The sequence below is a fragment of the Periplaneta americana genome, chromosome 15 (assembly GCF_040183065.1).
Source record: "Periplaneta americana isolate PAMFEO1 chromosome 15, P.americana_PAMFEO1_priV1, whole genome shotgun sequence".
NCBI lineage: Eukaryota > Metazoa > Arthropoda > Insecta > Blattodea > Blattidae > Periplaneta > Periplaneta americana.
Genome location: NC_091131.1, coordinates 179,629,103 through 179,647,743, shown reverse-complemented (window position 1 = coordinate 179,647,743; position 18,641 = coordinate 179,629,103). Strand labels below are relative to the sequence as shown.

Genomic DNA, 18,641 nt, shown 5'->3' with positions numbered 1-18,641 from the left:
ACATTTATCCAGACGAACTGAAGAATGTTACGTTCGTGACCGACCAAGGCGCCAACATACGAAAAGGCTTTGGAAAACCATGACCGTTTACCTTGCTTAATGCACTGCATTAACACTGCATTGCGTCACACACTGAATGAAACATTTCTAATTGATGAAGTCCCTAGCGTTTTTTCATTCAATTCAAAGCGCACGAAAAATTGTGGGCTAGGCCTATATATGAAAAGATCTGGGTTGGTATCAAGACTGCCAAGAACTCTTCATGCAGATATTGAAACGAGATGGAACAGCATTTACATGCTTTTGAATTCTTTCCATTCTCAATACCAGGAAGTCTGGAACATAATGCATGAAAAGGGCAAACACGAAATAATATCTGCATACGAAAGAAATCTGATGGGAGAGCTCATACAATTCCTCGAATCATTCAAGGAAGCAACTGATAATCTGGAAGGAGATAAAGAACCTACACTGCCATTGGCTGTTCCCTGAACCTTCAGTTTCTTAACAAAATGTGAAGTTGTGGCTGCTGATAGTGAGGTGCGAATATTATATTTGTAACTATAATTATGATAATATGATACTTATATGAATAGTAACATTTGATAATTTAATTTAAATTTTAATGCATATTTTAATGGAACTAGAACTGGTTTGATGTTACATGGGGAAATTTCCTCGAAAAATATAAATTTCTTAAATATTTCAAATTTTCTAATAGACTTAATTCTGGGTTTTGAATTACAGTCTATACAGAAGATTAAAAGAAGAGCAGAACGGTTCCTGAAGGCAAAGGTTTATAATGAATTGAATGACATTCATTATGTATCCACATTTCTCTACCCCTCGTTCAAAGAGCTTCTCGTACTAAGCCCTACTAAAAGAGACGGAAGTTCATGAGTCTGTTCGGCTGATGTGCGAGAATGTAAACGTACCTCCTCAGATGGAAGACGTTACATACTCCCCCGCCAAGAAATTCAGAGAGTGGCGATCGTCCAGTCTTCATCAGAAAGATGAAATGGAGAAATATTTCAATATGGATGTGCCTTCAGACTGTAAAGATCTACTGCAGTGGTGGAAGACACATTCTACTTCGTTACCAAGTTGTCTGCAATAGCGAAGAAAGTGTTGTGCATTCCTGCCAGTAGCGCAGCTAGCGAGAGGAATTTTAGTAGAGCAGGACTTATTGTAACAGATCGGAGAAGTCACATCGATCCTGATCATGTCAACAATCTCCTGATGATTCGAAATAGTACATTACACCATTAACGGTACAATAATACGCTCTAAAAAATAAAGTAGCGTATTATGTCATTTCTAAATATTCAAGTATAGAGCTGTAGCATCAGTTTGTTTTGTAACATTTAAATTTATTTTAATGATAGAATTCTAATGCTTAATTATTTGCTTCTCTATTATGAGCCCCAACATTTCTTTTCCTATTATTAATCCTATTTAAAAGTAAAAGTCAATTATACTATCTTAGATTATTTAATTTTATAACATTTTCTTTTATAATGATGTAATTTGAAAGCTTAATTATTATTAATGATTTTAAATTATTGTCATTATACTATCTCAAATTATTTAATTTTGTAGTATTTAATTTTGTAATTACATAATTTGAAACCATAATTTATCTTTTATGAGTTCTAACATTTAAATTCCTATTATTAATGATTTTAAATTGCCAGTTATACTATCTCACTTTATTTCATTTTGTAACGTTTTATTTCATGTGAAAAAATTGGAATACTTTGCTTGTCTACTATGCGTTCTATAATTATTTTTTTTTGCCAATATTCTACTACCTCAATTTATTTTTTATGTCATTTTATTTCATAATGATGAAATTCGAATGCCTAATTACTCTATTATGCGTTCTAACATATTATATTGCCGTATTAATTATTTTATTGTCAATCATACTAACTCAAATTATATCATTTTGTTTTATAAATATGTACTCTTATTGTAAAATCGTTCGTGTAATTTGTTGTCCAGTACCTACTGTTTAATTAGCTTTTATTTTGACTAATTTCGGAACCGTAGCCTGAGGCTTATTGTACCTAGACCCACAACTATATTGAACACACGCACACACTGCAGGACTTCCCCCTTTACTGGGTCAGAGTATTTGGGGGGCCACTGCGAGACATCACACACACTTGGACAATGGACAGACAACCAGTCCCAGTGAAGAGGACCGAATTAAATACCCCTGACTTCACGACCGAGAATCGAACCCGGTCCATCTTGATCAGACCAAGGAGGCAGACTAGCTTTTACTTACAATTGTAAATATACACTCTTGTGATATCCATTACAATTGCGGTATTCAAAAACACTATTGAATGAATAAAAACAATGTGAACGAAATACTGATAAGAAAACACGTTATAGATCCAATCACAGCTTGTTATTGAAGAGCTTAGGCAAATACTGAAAATGCTGCAATATTTTGTCTCCCGAGAAAGGCAACAGTTAATTAAAATAATATGAATTCTACAAGAATGTCGTCATCATAATATGTTGTATTATTGTGCGCCCTACACACTTTATGAACATTAACATTTCAATAAGAGTCACGAGTTGTTGTGATGAGCGGTAATTAAGCCGGCAGTCAGTGTACGCATTTCATAACGATAAGTCGGCCGTGCGATAACAGGCCGGGACCCGGTATTCCTCGTTCCCGAGAGTGCCAATCTCGAGAATACGATTCTCGGAACTGGCGTTATCGGCCAGCTAGTCTCGCCTGCGAGAACGAGCGGGAGTAAGAGGCTGTTTGCCCGACTCTACTCTCTACCGCTTCCTGCTGCACGACGGTGCACACGGGACGGCACCGCTTACCCTTTGCACATTTCAGCGAGTGCTGACGACCACTGCTGTAAACTGTCCACAACGACTGTGAAAAGGACAGAACTTATACCCCTTACACTCCGTATTGATATTGCGTCCGAGGTTTAGAACCAAGCATTCTAATTCTTCTCTTCACTGTTTACGTGGAAATAGCCTATGAGATAATATTGGGTGGCGCGATATTATGAAACAACCGTATTAATGTTCGCGTGCAGTGTATATATACATGACACATTACACACAGGCTCGATTGACATAGACTAACAAAATCGCAAAGCAAGGAGTAGAACTCTTCTAAAAAAACCTGGCTAAACGTGAAGACTTCATATGACGAATGTAATGCAGATACGCGGAAAGTGTTTAAATCATAATTGTTGTTTTTGTATAACATTGATCGATGTAGCCTACATTTTGACAGCGAAAGGTTAATATCGAACAGCAGCAAAACTTGCTTTCATGATTAGGGCCTATCTTTTTAAAATACTTCCTCATAATATTGTCGTGAGAGTTCTTATGACTAGGAGTTTATATCTCGTAGTAAATTTTAAGCTTTACTATTAAACAGAACTATGATGCAGTTTATTGTAATGATGTCATTTTGCTTGAAGTGTGATACTTTCCCAGTAATTTTGTACGAAGTCCGAAGAATAAAATACTGGTACCTTTAGATCAAAGTAGGCTTAAGTGCACAATACCGGAGCGGGCGTGTGGTAATTGCGTAGAAGACGCCAGCTGTTCACATGTGCCACTTTTGAACTACTCTCAAATCTCGCAGGCATTATTGTTTTTTTTATTACTGGATTATTTTACGACGCTGTATCAACATCTCAGGTTATTTAGCGTCTGAATGAAATGAAGGTGATAATGCCAGTGAAATGAGTCCGGGGTCCAGCACTGAAAGTTACCCAGCATTTGCTCGTATTGGGTTGAGGGAAAACCTCGGAAAAATCTCAACCAGGTAACTTGCCCCGGCCGGGATTCGAACCCGGGCCACCTGGTTTCGCGGCCAGACGCGCTGACCGTTACTCCACAGGTGTGGACGGCATTATTGTTAACTCTGACAATTTTATCTATGTTTGTTATGCATTATGTTGGTTTTTGACGTCTGTATAGAAGGGTTATGGCGAAGGTATCTTGGGGGCAGCGGAGGCTTGCCCCAGCTGTATCGTAAATGCAATGAATATCGTCTTTGCAGGTAGAGGAAGCATTGACACACAAATATATAGGCCTATAGATCATATGTAATTTTAGTGCTAGATAATGTCATTTTAGTGCTCACCTTGTATCTAATTCACGTCTTCATTCATACTTTTGAATTGTCGATGTGATGTTTTGTAGTAATAAAACACTATTAACATTAACCTATACGGATATCTTTCGTAAAATTGAAGTAGGTACACTGCACTGACGGTTCACTGCTCTCTGTTTACTGTTGATTTCACTCAAAGCTGGTTATACTTCGCACGAAAACATGACCTTCCCTCATCCCCTTCACCAGTTAACTGCAGGCACGCGCAAGGGATAAACCCCTTAGCCGAGTTGCCAATTCTTGAAGTCATTGTGATTTGCGAACGTTTTTCAAACTGTGTTCCGTGAAACCGCGATTTTCAGAAAGACTATATTATCTTTGTAAATATACCTTAATTTATAATTACTAAAACAAAATTGGTATAAAAATGAACAAACTTATTTTAAAAACACTTTATATTTATATTTTCACTAACATGTTTTGCCTAAATAAACAAAAAAATGCAGACTTCTATAATAAGTGTTAAATTCTCATGTTATTGAAGTTCCAGAATTTTATACTTAATTAAGAATGTTGCGGTGGTAAAATTTTCTGAAACTGTGATCATTGAATAGTCATAGAATTTATAGTACAAAAGAGTAAAGTTAGATTTTATCAGCTTCGCCTTGGGTGATAATTTCCACGAACGCATAAAATCTGTTTACTCTAGTATGCTATACAATATTTTATTCATTACTGGTATGTAAATTTAATTTTAAATTGTAGGGCTTTTCTTTGTACTGTGTTGTTGGCGAAGAAGTTCATATATATTCATTTTACTATTGCTAATATGTTGGTTGTCATGTAGAGTGATTTAAACACATTTAATTCACTGCTGTAAGTTAGAAAACTTTTAAGCACTGCTGTGAATAATGTCATTATTTAGGTTGCTAAGGACGGTGTTGCTGTTGGCGATATCTCTTTCGCGTACTGTTCACATACTGTTCGGCGAAGTAAATCACGTATAAAATCGTCTATCTCACCGAATTATGTTTTAATTTGTTTACTTTATCTTTAGTTGGTGAACCGTAATTCTTAATTTCTATGCCCATATATCCAACTCCGCCGGTTGCGTCCGATGTTAAGTGATTAAGATTTATACTTATTAAACTGCCTGAACTTTCGATTACTTTATGGATAGAATTTCTAACGTTAGACACAATTTTAACACTTTGTTTTCTTAGCTACGCTCCTCTGCAAATAAGATATTGTGGTTTCTTCGACGGTGTTATTTGTTGTTTTTGTAGTGATGGTCCTGGATCTTCAGGTGTATCAGGAGGCCTGACTGCGGATCATCTGCTCCAACACTCATAAATCATGGCCGGAATAAATTAGACATATTGAAGCGCACAACGGTATAAAACAACACGTCGACAAAGACACTGAGAACGGGTGAAACCCAACAGGTAGAGGCAATGACTACTAGATTTGGCAATGCTGGGATTTATTGTATTTCTGCCACGCGGCTAGGGGTTGAGTAGAAAGTTTGCCGGCGACAGCCGAGCAGGTAACATCGTGTGTCGTACGTAGTCCGTGCGTGAGTGTTACATTGTGCGTTTGTTTCGAAACCTTGTGGTGAATCATGAATAGTGCAGTTAAAAGGGAAAATACTTTAAAAGCAATATTTAATAAAGAAGAAACGCGTCCGACAGCATTTGACATACATAGATGGATAGAAGAAGGGTTACGTATCAAAGATACGGAAATACAAGCGATTCAGTTAGTAGGGAAACAAAATGCAGTGTATATTAAACTTACAAATAAAATTAGTTACGAACATTACCTACAACAACATACTGGATCATCATCCGTTAAACTTATGAATGGAGATAATGTAACAGTCAACATAACCCCTGCAGACGAAGAAGTCGTTATGGTACGAGTGCTCAACATACCACCGGAAGTGTCCAATGAAAGAATACGAAACGTGCTACAGAACTATGGGAAAGTGCAACATATAGAAAATGAAAAGTGGTCATCAAAATTTCGATATAATGTCTATACCGGTATACGCATTACACACATGGTACTAAACAAGGTCATACCTTCGTCGATTGTCATAGCCGGTCACGAAGCCTATGTAACTTACCCTGGGCAGGAACTTACGTGTTTTTCTTGTGGAAGTACAGCTCATATACGGCAAGCTTGTCCTAATAGGAATATAAAAGCGCCTGTGACGATACAATCTCGAACACGTTTTACACTGAGTGACTTGATCCCTTCCCCTAGTGTTTCTACAGCAGTGACAACTCCTACTATGACTAGTGTTTCATCTGAAAATGGGACTGATATTTTATCCGAAAAACAAGCATCTATTGGTACTTCGGATACAAAATTAATGCACGAGAGTACTTCATTGCAAAAGAATTCAATAACGCAAAAGAGTAGTGCAGTGGCTGATAAGACGGTGACTATGACGATAGAACAGGGTGACTCGGAAACAGATTCAGCAGATGACGTATCCGAGATTCTTCACGAGCAACCAGTGAAAAAGTATAAAGCAATGGAATCATCTGACACTGGTGAGTGTTCTGCCAATGGGCAGAAGAATCCTGTCGAAGTTGTTGTTCCGGTTATTACAGGTGATTCAAAGGATCCTGAAGGAACTCGGCGAGCAAAAGCATCAGTTCCAGAGGATTGGAACGAAGCAATGCAACAAGAAGAGCAAGATCTTGGATCGACAAACAAGTCCTCGTCACAAGAGATTGGTGTAAGGAAATTGGCTAAAAGCGGTAATTCTCCAAAACATCGTTCGCACCCTTACAAAGGAGAAGGCAGTAAACTAGGATTTCCACTATTACGTCCAGTTGACTAGATCTTTGACCGACGATTACTCGTCGTGCATTGTGCAACATGTTGAAGTTTGTTCTGCTATTGGCTAACGTGATGACCATCACTGTAAGCATTGCCACTGTGAATTTCAATAATAATTCCTCGCCCACAAAACTTTATGCATTGAAACGTTTTTTAGTAGAGCATGATGTTGATATTCTTTTGCTTCAAGAGGTATCCACTGCAGATTTTTCGTCCTTATATAATTATACATCATATGTGAATCTAGGTACTTCTCGGTTGGGTACAGCTCTCATTACCAGAGCTGGAATTAATTTCCAGTCAGTTGTACAACTTCCCTCTGGTAGAGGTATTTGTGGACGTTTCAATGGTTATGGTTTTGTCAATATTTATGCTCCTTCAGGTAGCAATAAACGGCAAGAGAGGAATGAATTTTTTCAAACGGATGTTCCTTATCTTATGTGTTCCCTGAATGATGCTTATGTGTTTGGAGGGGATTTTAACTGTGTACTCCGTCCGCAAGATTGTACGGGAGAGTACCGATCCAGCAATACACTGCAGCGTTTGGTGACAGGACTACAAATGAGTGACGCCTGGTTAATGAAGCATAATGATGTTGGTTATACGTATGTGTCTAGTAATTCTGCTGCTAGATTAGATCGTTTTTACGTCCATCGGTCAATAGCTCCAAACATTCGACGAATTAAGATCACTCCTGTAGCCTTTTCTGACCACTCAGCTGTCATAATGCATATTGAAATGAATATGTCGTTTTTGATATTTGGACGTCCCTATTGGAAAATGAACACAAGGTGTCTTCAAAGCCCACAAGTAATGGAAGAGCTACAGCAGTTGTGGACTGAATGGTCGAAGAAGAAATCCGAATATCATGATGTAGTAAATTGGTGGGAATATTTTATTAAATCCCAATTAAAGAATTATTTTAAAAGACAAACATATCTTCAATATCATGCCGATGAACATAATCTTAATTTCTATCATCAATGCCTGCTCGACTTGTATCATAGTTCCATATCACACTCAGAACGACGAACTCAACTCAACAAATATAAAGCTAAAATTTTGGGAATTTTTAGACAGCGAATGGAGAGCTTAAAAATTCGAAGCGGACTAATCCCTCCCATAACAGACGAAAGAATCAACCTCTTCCATCTTATACGGACGCATAAAAGAAAACGCTCTACCATGATCAGGAAAATTGAAGACAATACAGGCCAACACTATACTACACAACATGACATAAGTAACGCTTTTCTGTTGCATTTTGGCAATATTTTTCAAGAAAAATCCCACAATTCACCTTCTCTACGATATTTTGATTCAATCAAGATCGCTACTGTATCAGAAGAAGAAAACCTATTGCTTGAACAGCCGGTCACTAAAGAAGAAGTTTACACAGCGCTTTGTCAAGGTAAGCGCTCAAGAACACCCGGAATTGATGGAATCCCACTAGAATTTTATTTAACCTGCTGGGAAATAATTAAGGAGGACTTAACAACAGTGATAAATGCAATTCTACATCGGAAGAAGCTCTGTGCATCGCAACAGAAAGGTATTATTGTTCTTATTAAGAAAAAAGTCGATGCGGTCACCGTGCACGATTACAGGCCTATTACATTGCTCACATATGACTATAAAATTACAGCTAGAATATTAGCCAAACGCATAAAACCGCTTCTAAGTAAGCTCCTACATCCAGCACAGTACTGTGGCTCGTCTGAGCGTACTATCTTTGATGTGGTGTGTTCCCTGAGAGATTGTGTTGCTACTTCGCTTGAAGATAAAATCAAGAGATTATTGTGTTCCATCGATTTTGAACGTGCATTCGACAACGTGAATCATAATTTCATGCTCCAGTGTCTAGCATGGTACGGTTTCAGTGACACTTTTATCTCCTATATCAAATGTCTTTATAGTGGAATTAATAGATTCAAATCAATGGTTTTCGTTCACCAACGATCAATATCACTAAATCTATTAGACAAGGTTGTCCACTTTCTATGTTATTGTTTACTTTAGTACTTAATCCACTTATATGTAAACTGCATAATTCTATTACTGGTATTTCCCTCAGGGAGCAGAAGTTAGCGGTAGTTGCGTATGCGGATGACGTCAGTGTTTTGCTTTCAAATGAAAAGGATGTTCAACAACTTGAAACAATTTTGAATGAATTCAGTAACATTTCAGGGCTACGTATCAACGAGCAAAAATCCAAGATTCTTCCGATTGGACAGTGGCAAGAGCTTCCGCAGTTACCCCCACTGCAGACAGTGAAGACCATCAAAATTCTTGGGATTGTATTTTCTGCTTCTATAGGAGAGATGATACATCTCAATTGGAAGGGAATTGTTCAAAAGGTTAAAGTAACAGCGCAAGACTTATATTTTCGTGATTTGTGTTTATATCAACGAAGTTGGGCTGTACAGACGTATATACTGTCCAAGTGCTGGTATTTAGCCCAAGTGTTACCATTAACAAATGCTTATGCACGACAAATTAATTGTGCAATATCGTGGTATATTTGGAGAGGTTGTGTGTTTCGGGTGCCTATGTCAACATTAACCTGCAGTCCATCACAAGGTGGCATTGGCTTAATACATGTCATAGACAAATGTCTTGCGTTATTCCTAAGCAGAGGGAGAAGGATTCAGCTTTCTAATGCTTGTTACTCAGCGGCATGGCTCCAACATTGGTCACTTAAATCGGACCTTCGAAATCCACCTGATCTTCATGCAATCCCAAGGTCGTTACAATATCTTCAAGTTTATTTGCTGGAATGGTGTTACATGGACTCACTAGGTGCAGATCCGAATAGGAGACTTGTTCAGGTAGTGTACCAGAATCTTAGAAGAAGGTCTCCTCCACTACAAATGCGTATACAACGAATCGCCCCTACCAATGTGAATTATGATCGACTCTGGCGTAACATCAGCTCCCCTGCTTTGTCCTTTGATGTCCGCTCCACCTGGTTTAAGGCGGTACATGATGTGGTGGCCACACGCACTCGCCTTTTCTCCATCAGGTTGAGTCCAACGGAAGTTTGCCCCTTGTGTTAACAACAGGACACTATTCTGCACCGCATCTCAACATGTTCTTCAGTTACTGACATTTTTGAAGCTGCTACGAGTTATGTGCGGAAACTAGGTCTAATCAATTGTTCACCCGAGAAGTTCCTTTGCCCCGATTTTCAAATTTCATCCCGTCCTGGACTAAACGCCATCTTGTGGGTTTTAGGTAATACAATTTATTATGTATTGCAAAATCATGGAGCTTTAGACAAGGCTGTATATTTGGATTTTCTCAAACGGACACGGTGGAAGACGCGGCAGCACAGTCAACACAAGATTATGTTTGGCATTTTCATTGACATTGTAGATCAGTGATATTGTAACAATAAGAACGACTCAAAGATCACAGGGAAAGTGTTAAATTTATACATTAATTTACGTTTATTGTTGTATTAATTCATATTTTATGTATAGTGTGAGAACGGTGTAAAAAAAAGACAAAAAAAATTAAAAAAAAATAGACACCGAAAAAAAAAAAGTAGAGGATGGGGGTTTATGAAGGATTACCAATTCCAAGAACAGAGGCCGTCATGTTTCCGTGCCAACTAACTGTGTCGTATTGAGGCAAGGTCCGTGGACGGTCGGTCGCTGTCGAGAGCGTTAGCGACAGACCGTCCACGGACCTTGGTATTGAGGGAACGTCTGCTTAAACCCTGTTTTCAATGCTCGGAATTAACATCGTTGTTGAGGCCATCTAGTGTGGAGTTTCTATTACTGAAGGTGTATTTATGTAGGAGATTTAGGTTGGGCAGAATTATGCACTCTGTGCTTGCACCACAGTCTATTATATACAGTCACGAAGCTTGAGTTTTGAGGGTGCTAGAAACAATAGACTGTGACGGTACTATTTTGCATTGCCTGTAATGAGGCGATATTAGCGATCCTAGTGGTGAGCAACTGTCTAATGTTTGCATATTTACTACGTATTGAGCTTCGCGACTGTATATACTAGACTGTGCTTGCACGATGTAGGCCCTACTACGAGAGAAGTGTGCTTATAGAGTGCATGAAAACCGGTTTATTCAAGTTGCGTACGTACTATATGTTTCAAAAGAAAATGTTATTCTACCAAACTGAATAAGAACACAAAGTAATGAAACACTTCCTTCAACACAAAACAAAACAAAACATGTCTGTTGCACATATTACTTACTTTCTCAAGATTTGGAGAAACTATTTTAGCACAAGCTATGCGAAGAACTGCCGTTAAAAGCCCATCATTTCTTGTTTGAGATTTGTTTATTTTCGTAATAGAAATTGTTCACATCTATAAGTGGAACCACATAAACACAAAACTTTCTCACACAGCTTATGCAGATACTATCAGTCCGCAAGCAATGATACGTATTTATTTATTTAAAATAACAATACAGTATGTAAAGAAATCCACTCATAAAAAGTATGTTTTTTTATTTTGCATAATGTGATTATGTTTAGTTTTTAGGTCTTCATGTTACCTATTATTTGCAATGTATTAGGTACTGGTAGACTACTTTTTATAATTGATAGCATTGCCTTTATTAATTAAAGAATGACTTATAAATTCAATGTAAATTGGAACCTTTGCGCATTATATTTTGCGTGGTTACTTATGTCCTGTGGTCTAAAAGTACCGGTAAAATAATTTTCGATTCTCCAAAACTTAACAACAGGTCTATACTGATTATCACATATTTATTTCACTTAAGACTTGATTATAATAAGAACTTGTGTAATCAAGGTGCATGTATTTACGTCTTGTGATCTAAGAGTAATGTGTGTTAATATAATTATTGATTCTCTGAAACCTAACAATATGCTGATTAACGTAAAATTATACATTCTACAGAGTGTTTCAAAAATACGGGGCATAATTTCAGGTATGTATTTCCCACATGTAGACAATCAAAATAGTTCATTACAACATGTGTCCGGAAATGCTTCATTTCCGAGTTATGGCCTTCACAACATTGAAATTCACCGGAACGTTTTTCTTTCCGCAGGTCGTTGTCATTACAGAAGATGTTCAAAATGTCCACCTCCTGCTTCAATACAGAGCTCACATCGATGTCTCATTGACCTGCGAACACGATCCCAAACTCCAGGTGTATTGCGTATGTCCTCAGAACATGCCACAATTCGATTCCGAAGGGATTCCAAATCAGGCACCGGAGCCGAATAAACCAATGATTTTAAATGGCCCCACAAGTAGAAATCGAGAGGGTTCAGATCAGGTGAGCGTGGAGGCCAAGCAATTGGGCCACCTCTACCTATCCATCGATCAGGAAATCTCCGATCCAAGTACCGGCGAGCCGTACGACTGAAGTGTGCAGGAGCGCCATCATGCAAGAAGTGAATGTGTTGACGATTGATCAGTGGAGTGTCTTCTAAAACATAAGGTATGGTGTTTTCCAGGAAGTTTGTGTACGCCTGCCCCCTAAGTCTGTTTACAAGTACATGGGGTCCAACTAATCGATCACCAATGATACCGGCCCACATGTTGAGGGAGAACCGCACCTGGTGATGAGATGGAACAGTTACACATGGGTTTTCATACGCCCATACATGCTGATTGTGGAAATTTGTTATGCCATCTCGTGTGAACTGTGCTTCATCTGTAAATAATACTAAGGCAGGAAAGTTCGGATTTACACCACACTGCTGCAAGAACCACTGACAGAACCTAACTCGTGCAGGGTAATCTGCTGGTGACAGGACCTGTACATGTTGCAAATGATAAGGATACAATTGATAGGTACTCTTTCAACAGTCTCCAGACAGTCGTATGAGGAACATTGACTTGCAACGCTACCCTTCGTGCGCTGATAGAAGGAGTCATGTTCACAGCCTCCAGAATCTCCTCCTGTACTTCTGGAGTTGTAGATCTTGGTCGTCCCCTTCCCAAACCAGGAGAGTTAAATTTTCCACACCCGCACAGACGGTAATGGAGACGTACAAATGTCTTCCGATCTGGACATTGTCGCTGTGGGTACCTCTCCTGGTACAAACGACGAGCCAGCGCAGCATTGCCGTCCGCCTTACCGTACATGAAGTGTATCTCTGACAGCTCTTGATTTGAATACATGTCGCACAGTCTAACGTCTACACAAAACTGAATGTAACCTTCGCCTCGGAATGAACTGTCAGAGTGCCCTCTTAATGTCTCCTTTGACGGCAACGACCTGCGGAAAGAAAAACGTTCTGGTGAATTTCAATGTTGTGAAGGCCATAACTCGGAAATAAAGCATTTCCGGACACATGTTTTAATGAACTATTTTGATTGTCTACATGTGGGAAATACATACCTGAAATTATGCTCCGTATTTTTGAAACACCCTGTATAATATGTATTGTGTAGGCCTATTTATGGATGTATGAGCATGTTTTCTATCAATTGCTGCATACGTATTTTCTTTCCTTTAATGATCTGATCCATATTAATGAAACGTTGAATATATTTATTTTGTCCTAATTTTACATTAAACGTCGAAAATGGCCATAATCTGTCAATTTTAGATCATCACAGCGTTAAATAGTGTGATTTACATACTGCTATTATGCGTCTGCTCTCCATCATCATGGCGGCAAGCGCAGCGTTCAATTTGTCCCGGTTTCCTCGTTCCGCACAGTCGAGACTGTAGGGACTTGACTTAAACTAATCTGTTGTCAAGAATTTTATATTACTGTTAGTGACTGGTAAATCCGACCCTAGAACTTGGAGAAGTTAGGGGTGAAAATTGCTCCCCACAACCACACGCTTCAGTAGCCAGAGTTTGTCAGTCAGTTTATGGTTGTTAGGTGGTCAGATCCTCAGTCTTGCCTGCCTGTGTGTTGTACAGCTGTCAAAAAAAAAGTGGCCGCACTCGTGAACAGCGAATATTTTCAAAGTCCACTTCGGGTCGCGGCGATGTTACACGATGCATGTGCTTGTACAAGCAGTTCCGGAACTATGAAAGTGTTCCATATCTGCTCCTCGCAGACAAGCGGTAGAGTGCTTGTTTAATGATTCAAAGGTTCTGGGTTCGGGCCTTCTTCAAGTTTTTATTTTATTTTTTAATCGTTCTTTAGCGATGTAAATGATATTCAAATTATCATTTATATCCAGTTATCGTTCTTGATGGATATCACGTTATTTATATTTTATTATCGTTCTTTAGAGATATGAATAAAATTCAAGTCATCATTTGCATTCTGTTATCGTTTTATAACGATATGAATAATAATCAGGGAACGGATTTATATGGACTAAAAATATATGAAATATGTAAATATATATGTAGTTATTTTTACCAAAATATGGAATTAAATATGGATTTTTACCAAAATATGGAATTAAATATGGACTTAAAATTATAAAAAAATGACTATGTACGTTAAATATTGGTACATTTTAATCAAACTAAACAAAAAATATAATGGACGTACCTTATCTTCCAATGTAGTTTCAACAAAACACAATTTTTATTGTCTGTTACCATAACAATAGGTTACAAACATTTCTTTCAAGTGCTGAAAAGTGAATCTTCTTCTATTGTCTCTGAGGATAGATTTATACTGACTAAAAGAGCGTTCGACGTCACAAGAAGTAACTGGTACATAATTCAATTTCACAATGTCTGCTGGGGATAAGTCCAAGTTAATCTTCACTGTTGATTCACCACTCATCACAGCAACAACCTTTTGTAGTTCTTCATATCCAGGGTTTTTTGAAAGTACAGTGTCCACCTTAGCTCTTACTGCATCTGCAACTTTACCTCTACCACGATTCAGTTGTTCCACAGTACTATTTATAATTTCAAAACTTTCAGATAGTGAAAGGTGCCTATTTTGGAGACTTTTGAGCGTTTTTATGATGCATGAAAATGTATGCTGAATGTGAGCTAAGTCATTCTTCACACTTATGTCACAGGTAACTGTTTTCGCAGTATCAATTGAGACTGCATCTTCAGAGTCCAATGCAAGGAGAACATTGTTAATAGAGTCTATATGTTCGGCATAATATTCAACTGCTTCTAGCCATGTACCCCATCTAGTTAAAATTGGCTTTGGTGGCAATGGAATTTCAGGGTACATTTCTTTCAACACGTTAACTCTACTGGGAGCTTTGAGAAATACTTTTTTCACTGATGAAATCAACAAATCTACTTTAGGGAAATTGTCTCTGACCACTTCTGCCACACGATGAAATGCATGCGCCACACAAGTAAAATGAGTCAATTTAGGATATACAACAGATAATGCTTGTCCAGCTTTGACCATATAAGGGGCAGCATCGCTAATAAAGAATAACACATTATCGTACATAATACCCTTTGGCCACAGGATACCCATAGCTTCGTTGAACAGTTTAACTATAGTTTTGTTATTGCACTTTTCTAGAACATCACAATGTAAAAGAATTCGTTCAGAATATTGTTCACTTAACAAACCGATAACTACATTACCAACAAGTCTACCTTCTTTGTCGGGAGTCTCATCAATGGAAACCCAAATTGAACTATCTTTAATTTCATCTCTTATCTTCTGTATTGTCTCATCGTAGATGGATGGAGCATACGTCTTCCTAAGTGTTGACTCATCCGGGATTGTATGTTGAGTATATTTTTCAAGGAATTCCCTGAAGACCTTATTCTTTAGTTTGTAGAGAGGAATATCAGCAGAGATGAGAGAACGGCACAGGTCGATGTTAAACTCAGATCTTACATTCGATGTTGTTGGTTGTGTTAAAAACAATTGTCTCTGCTTGGAATTTAGTTGTTTGTTGGCCTGATGTTTACTAGTTGTAATGTGTTGTTGCACCAGGAACTTTTGTGTAGATGATACTGCACACTGACACAAATTACAAAATAATATTTTATTGTCAGTTGATAAACCATCTTCTTTAAATTCTGAAATGTAACTTGTTAGTTTTGATTTTAAATTGACTGAATGACGTACTTTTGGCATATTTACCGTCTTTATAGTATGATTTACAAAACTGAACCTATGTGTACTCTGACTGGCATTTAACTGTTGAGCTGCACAACTGAAGTCTGTTAAAAATTTTAAATTAAATTAATACAGTTTTGTAACTTACTTTCCCATTGTTGATAGGACTTCTAATTTTCAAATAACTCTGATGTTAAAGGGATTACTGAACATGTGTTTAAATCTCTATTGTTGAAATGTATTTTTAAAAGTTAATGGAATTTTGTTTTGTTTTATTGTTAAACCTAATATAATATGGACTGTTTTATATGAAATATGGAAAATATATGGAAATTAACGAAAATATGTACTAAACTCTAAAATATGGAAAAATATGGAAAATAAAAGTAGGATTTTTCAACCCTACACATTGTGAAACATAAAGATAATGCAAAATATAAATTATATTAGCTTCATAAGTAAATATGTATTTACATATAAATCCTTTCCCTGATAATAATTATTACTATTGTAGTTACAGTATCTCCAATGGGGGTTAGCCCTATTTTACATATGTATGTTAGGGCTATAGTTTTATACACAAAAAAGATAAGCATAAAGAGAAATGCAAAAGAAAATTAAATTAGCTTACGCGATGTAAACAAAACATAAACAATCCGTAAATTAGGCATTGCGATTGCAAAACAAATATCAGTTATCAATTTGAAACATACAAAAACATTAACAACACACATACGTAACACTTGTATAACACAAATATGCAGATTTCCGTACCATACATCATAAATTAATACACAATAGTCACACAAACACAATCAAACTATAATTACGACATTGCGACGACATCAAGCATCCCATAACTGACTCACATACATAACAAATCAAGCATCCGTTGCAACACATACACTTCAACATAGTAACCACACTTTTAAAAGTTACAAATTTGGCTCCAAGAAGAATAAATAGGACACTGTTACTAATTACTATTCTTCTACAATTTCTTAAATACATCTGTAATAAATCTGTGAAATTCCGATATGAATAATATTCACGTTTTTTATATTGTTATCGTTCTTTAGCGATATAAATAATATTCAAGTTATCATTTATATTGTTTTCCTTCATTAGCATTATAAAATAATATTCAAGTTATTTATATTGTTATTGTTCTTTCGCAATATAAATAATCTGTATTTTATGTAAGTAATTATTATAACACAAATAAGCATCTTTCTTTGTAAAATAGGTTATTTTATTTAGATAATTAAATACGTATTATATAATATCTTATATTAATTAAACAAACCGATATTTATCATTTATATTGTGTTATCGTTCTTTAGTGATACTGTATAAATAATATTCAAGTTATTTATATTGTAATCGTTCTTTAGCGATATAAATAACATAAATTTAATATTAGGTTTGGAAAAATCCAGTTGCATAATACTGCTATTACTTTTTCTTTTTGTATTATTACATTATACTATCTTGAACCACAATAAAATGAAAAGGAGTAACGAGGAATTGAACCTGAGACGTTGACATCTAAATTCCGACGTTCGTCCGCTGAGTTACGAGGGCAAAAGTGTGGAAACATTTTCGGAAAAATTGGAAGATTTTCTGATGATTCGTAGAAGCTAGTCCAGGATGCGGGGGGCAAAGGCTAATTGAGATTTCCCGATCTGTGATAGGGTCAAACATCCTGATAGAATTAATATTTAACCCTTGCCGTGACTTTCGGTGAAGTCCGGAGGGCCCAATTAGTCAAATCCACTCTCCTCATCTCCACGCTTGGGCCCCCTGGAATTTAATAAGATGCGAAAGAGACAGTGTTGTACGGAAAGCAACGGGATGTTACCGCATTTAGGCCTATCCTTCCCAAGAAAAACTGCAAACATGAACAAAGGAAGCTTTTAATGGAAGAAGGAGGATCTTCTGCGGACCTCTGGAAAAAGAACTAAGGAAGAGACTAGTGAAGTGCTTTGTGTGGAGTGTGGCATTGTATGGGGAAGGAACATGGACATTACGACGAAATGAAGAGAAACGAATTGAAGCATTTGAAATGTGAATGTGGAGAAGAACGGTGCGTGTGAAGTGGACAGATAGAATAAGAAATAAAATTGTGTTTGAAAAAGTGAGTGAAGAAAGAATGATGCTGAAACTGATTAGAAAGATAAAAAGTAATTGGTTGGGTCTCTGGTTGAAAAGAATAATAGACGACATTAGGATATGTGGATCATATGCGGAGACTAAGAGGAAGGCAGAAAATAGGAAAGATTGGAGATTGCTGGGTTTGCAATGAAAGACCTGCCCATGGACAGAACACTTATGTATGTGGGTATGTTCAGAATGCCTGGAATATCGTGTCTAAAACAGTCGCTATTTGCAAAGACTAGTCAATTCCATGCCCACTCGACTGCAAGATGATCGAGATAAGAGGAAGATAGACTAAATATTGAATTGTGGCTTTTTGTTTTGTTTTTTGAACGCTTAATTGTTTGAATGTTTTAAGGCCGACGCCAGTAAATTTGTTTTGTTTATGCCACGAAAGATATTTTTATTGAGAATAAAATCTTTTTTCTTTCCATTTGCAGCCACAATATCATAATGATAAAGTCATGGCATAATATATTAATGAACCTGATGTTAATTACTAAAATAATCGTAAAAGAGAAAGGAGCCATTATGTATAGTTTGTCTCT

The 18,641-nt window shown here is 37.0% G+C and overlaps 1 protein-coding gene across 1 annotated transcript; it reads left to right on the top strand.

The window, feature by feature from the left end:
- Nucleotides 1–5,729: 5,729 nt before the first annotated feature.
- Nucleotides 5,730–6,962, top strand: LOC138715766 (uncharacterized). The gene has a single exon (XM_069848813.1). The coding sequence runs from the start codon at nucleotides 5,730–5,732 to the stop codon at nucleotides 6,960–6,962; it is 1,233 nt and encodes a 410-aa protein (XP_069704914.1).
- Nucleotides 6,963–18,641: the final 11,679 nt, after the last annotated feature.

Coding starts and splice junctions, on each gene's coding strand:
- LOC138715766 (XM_069848813.1), top strand. CDS start 5,730: ATGAATAGTGCAGTTAAAAGGGAAAATACTTTAAAAGCAATATTTAAT.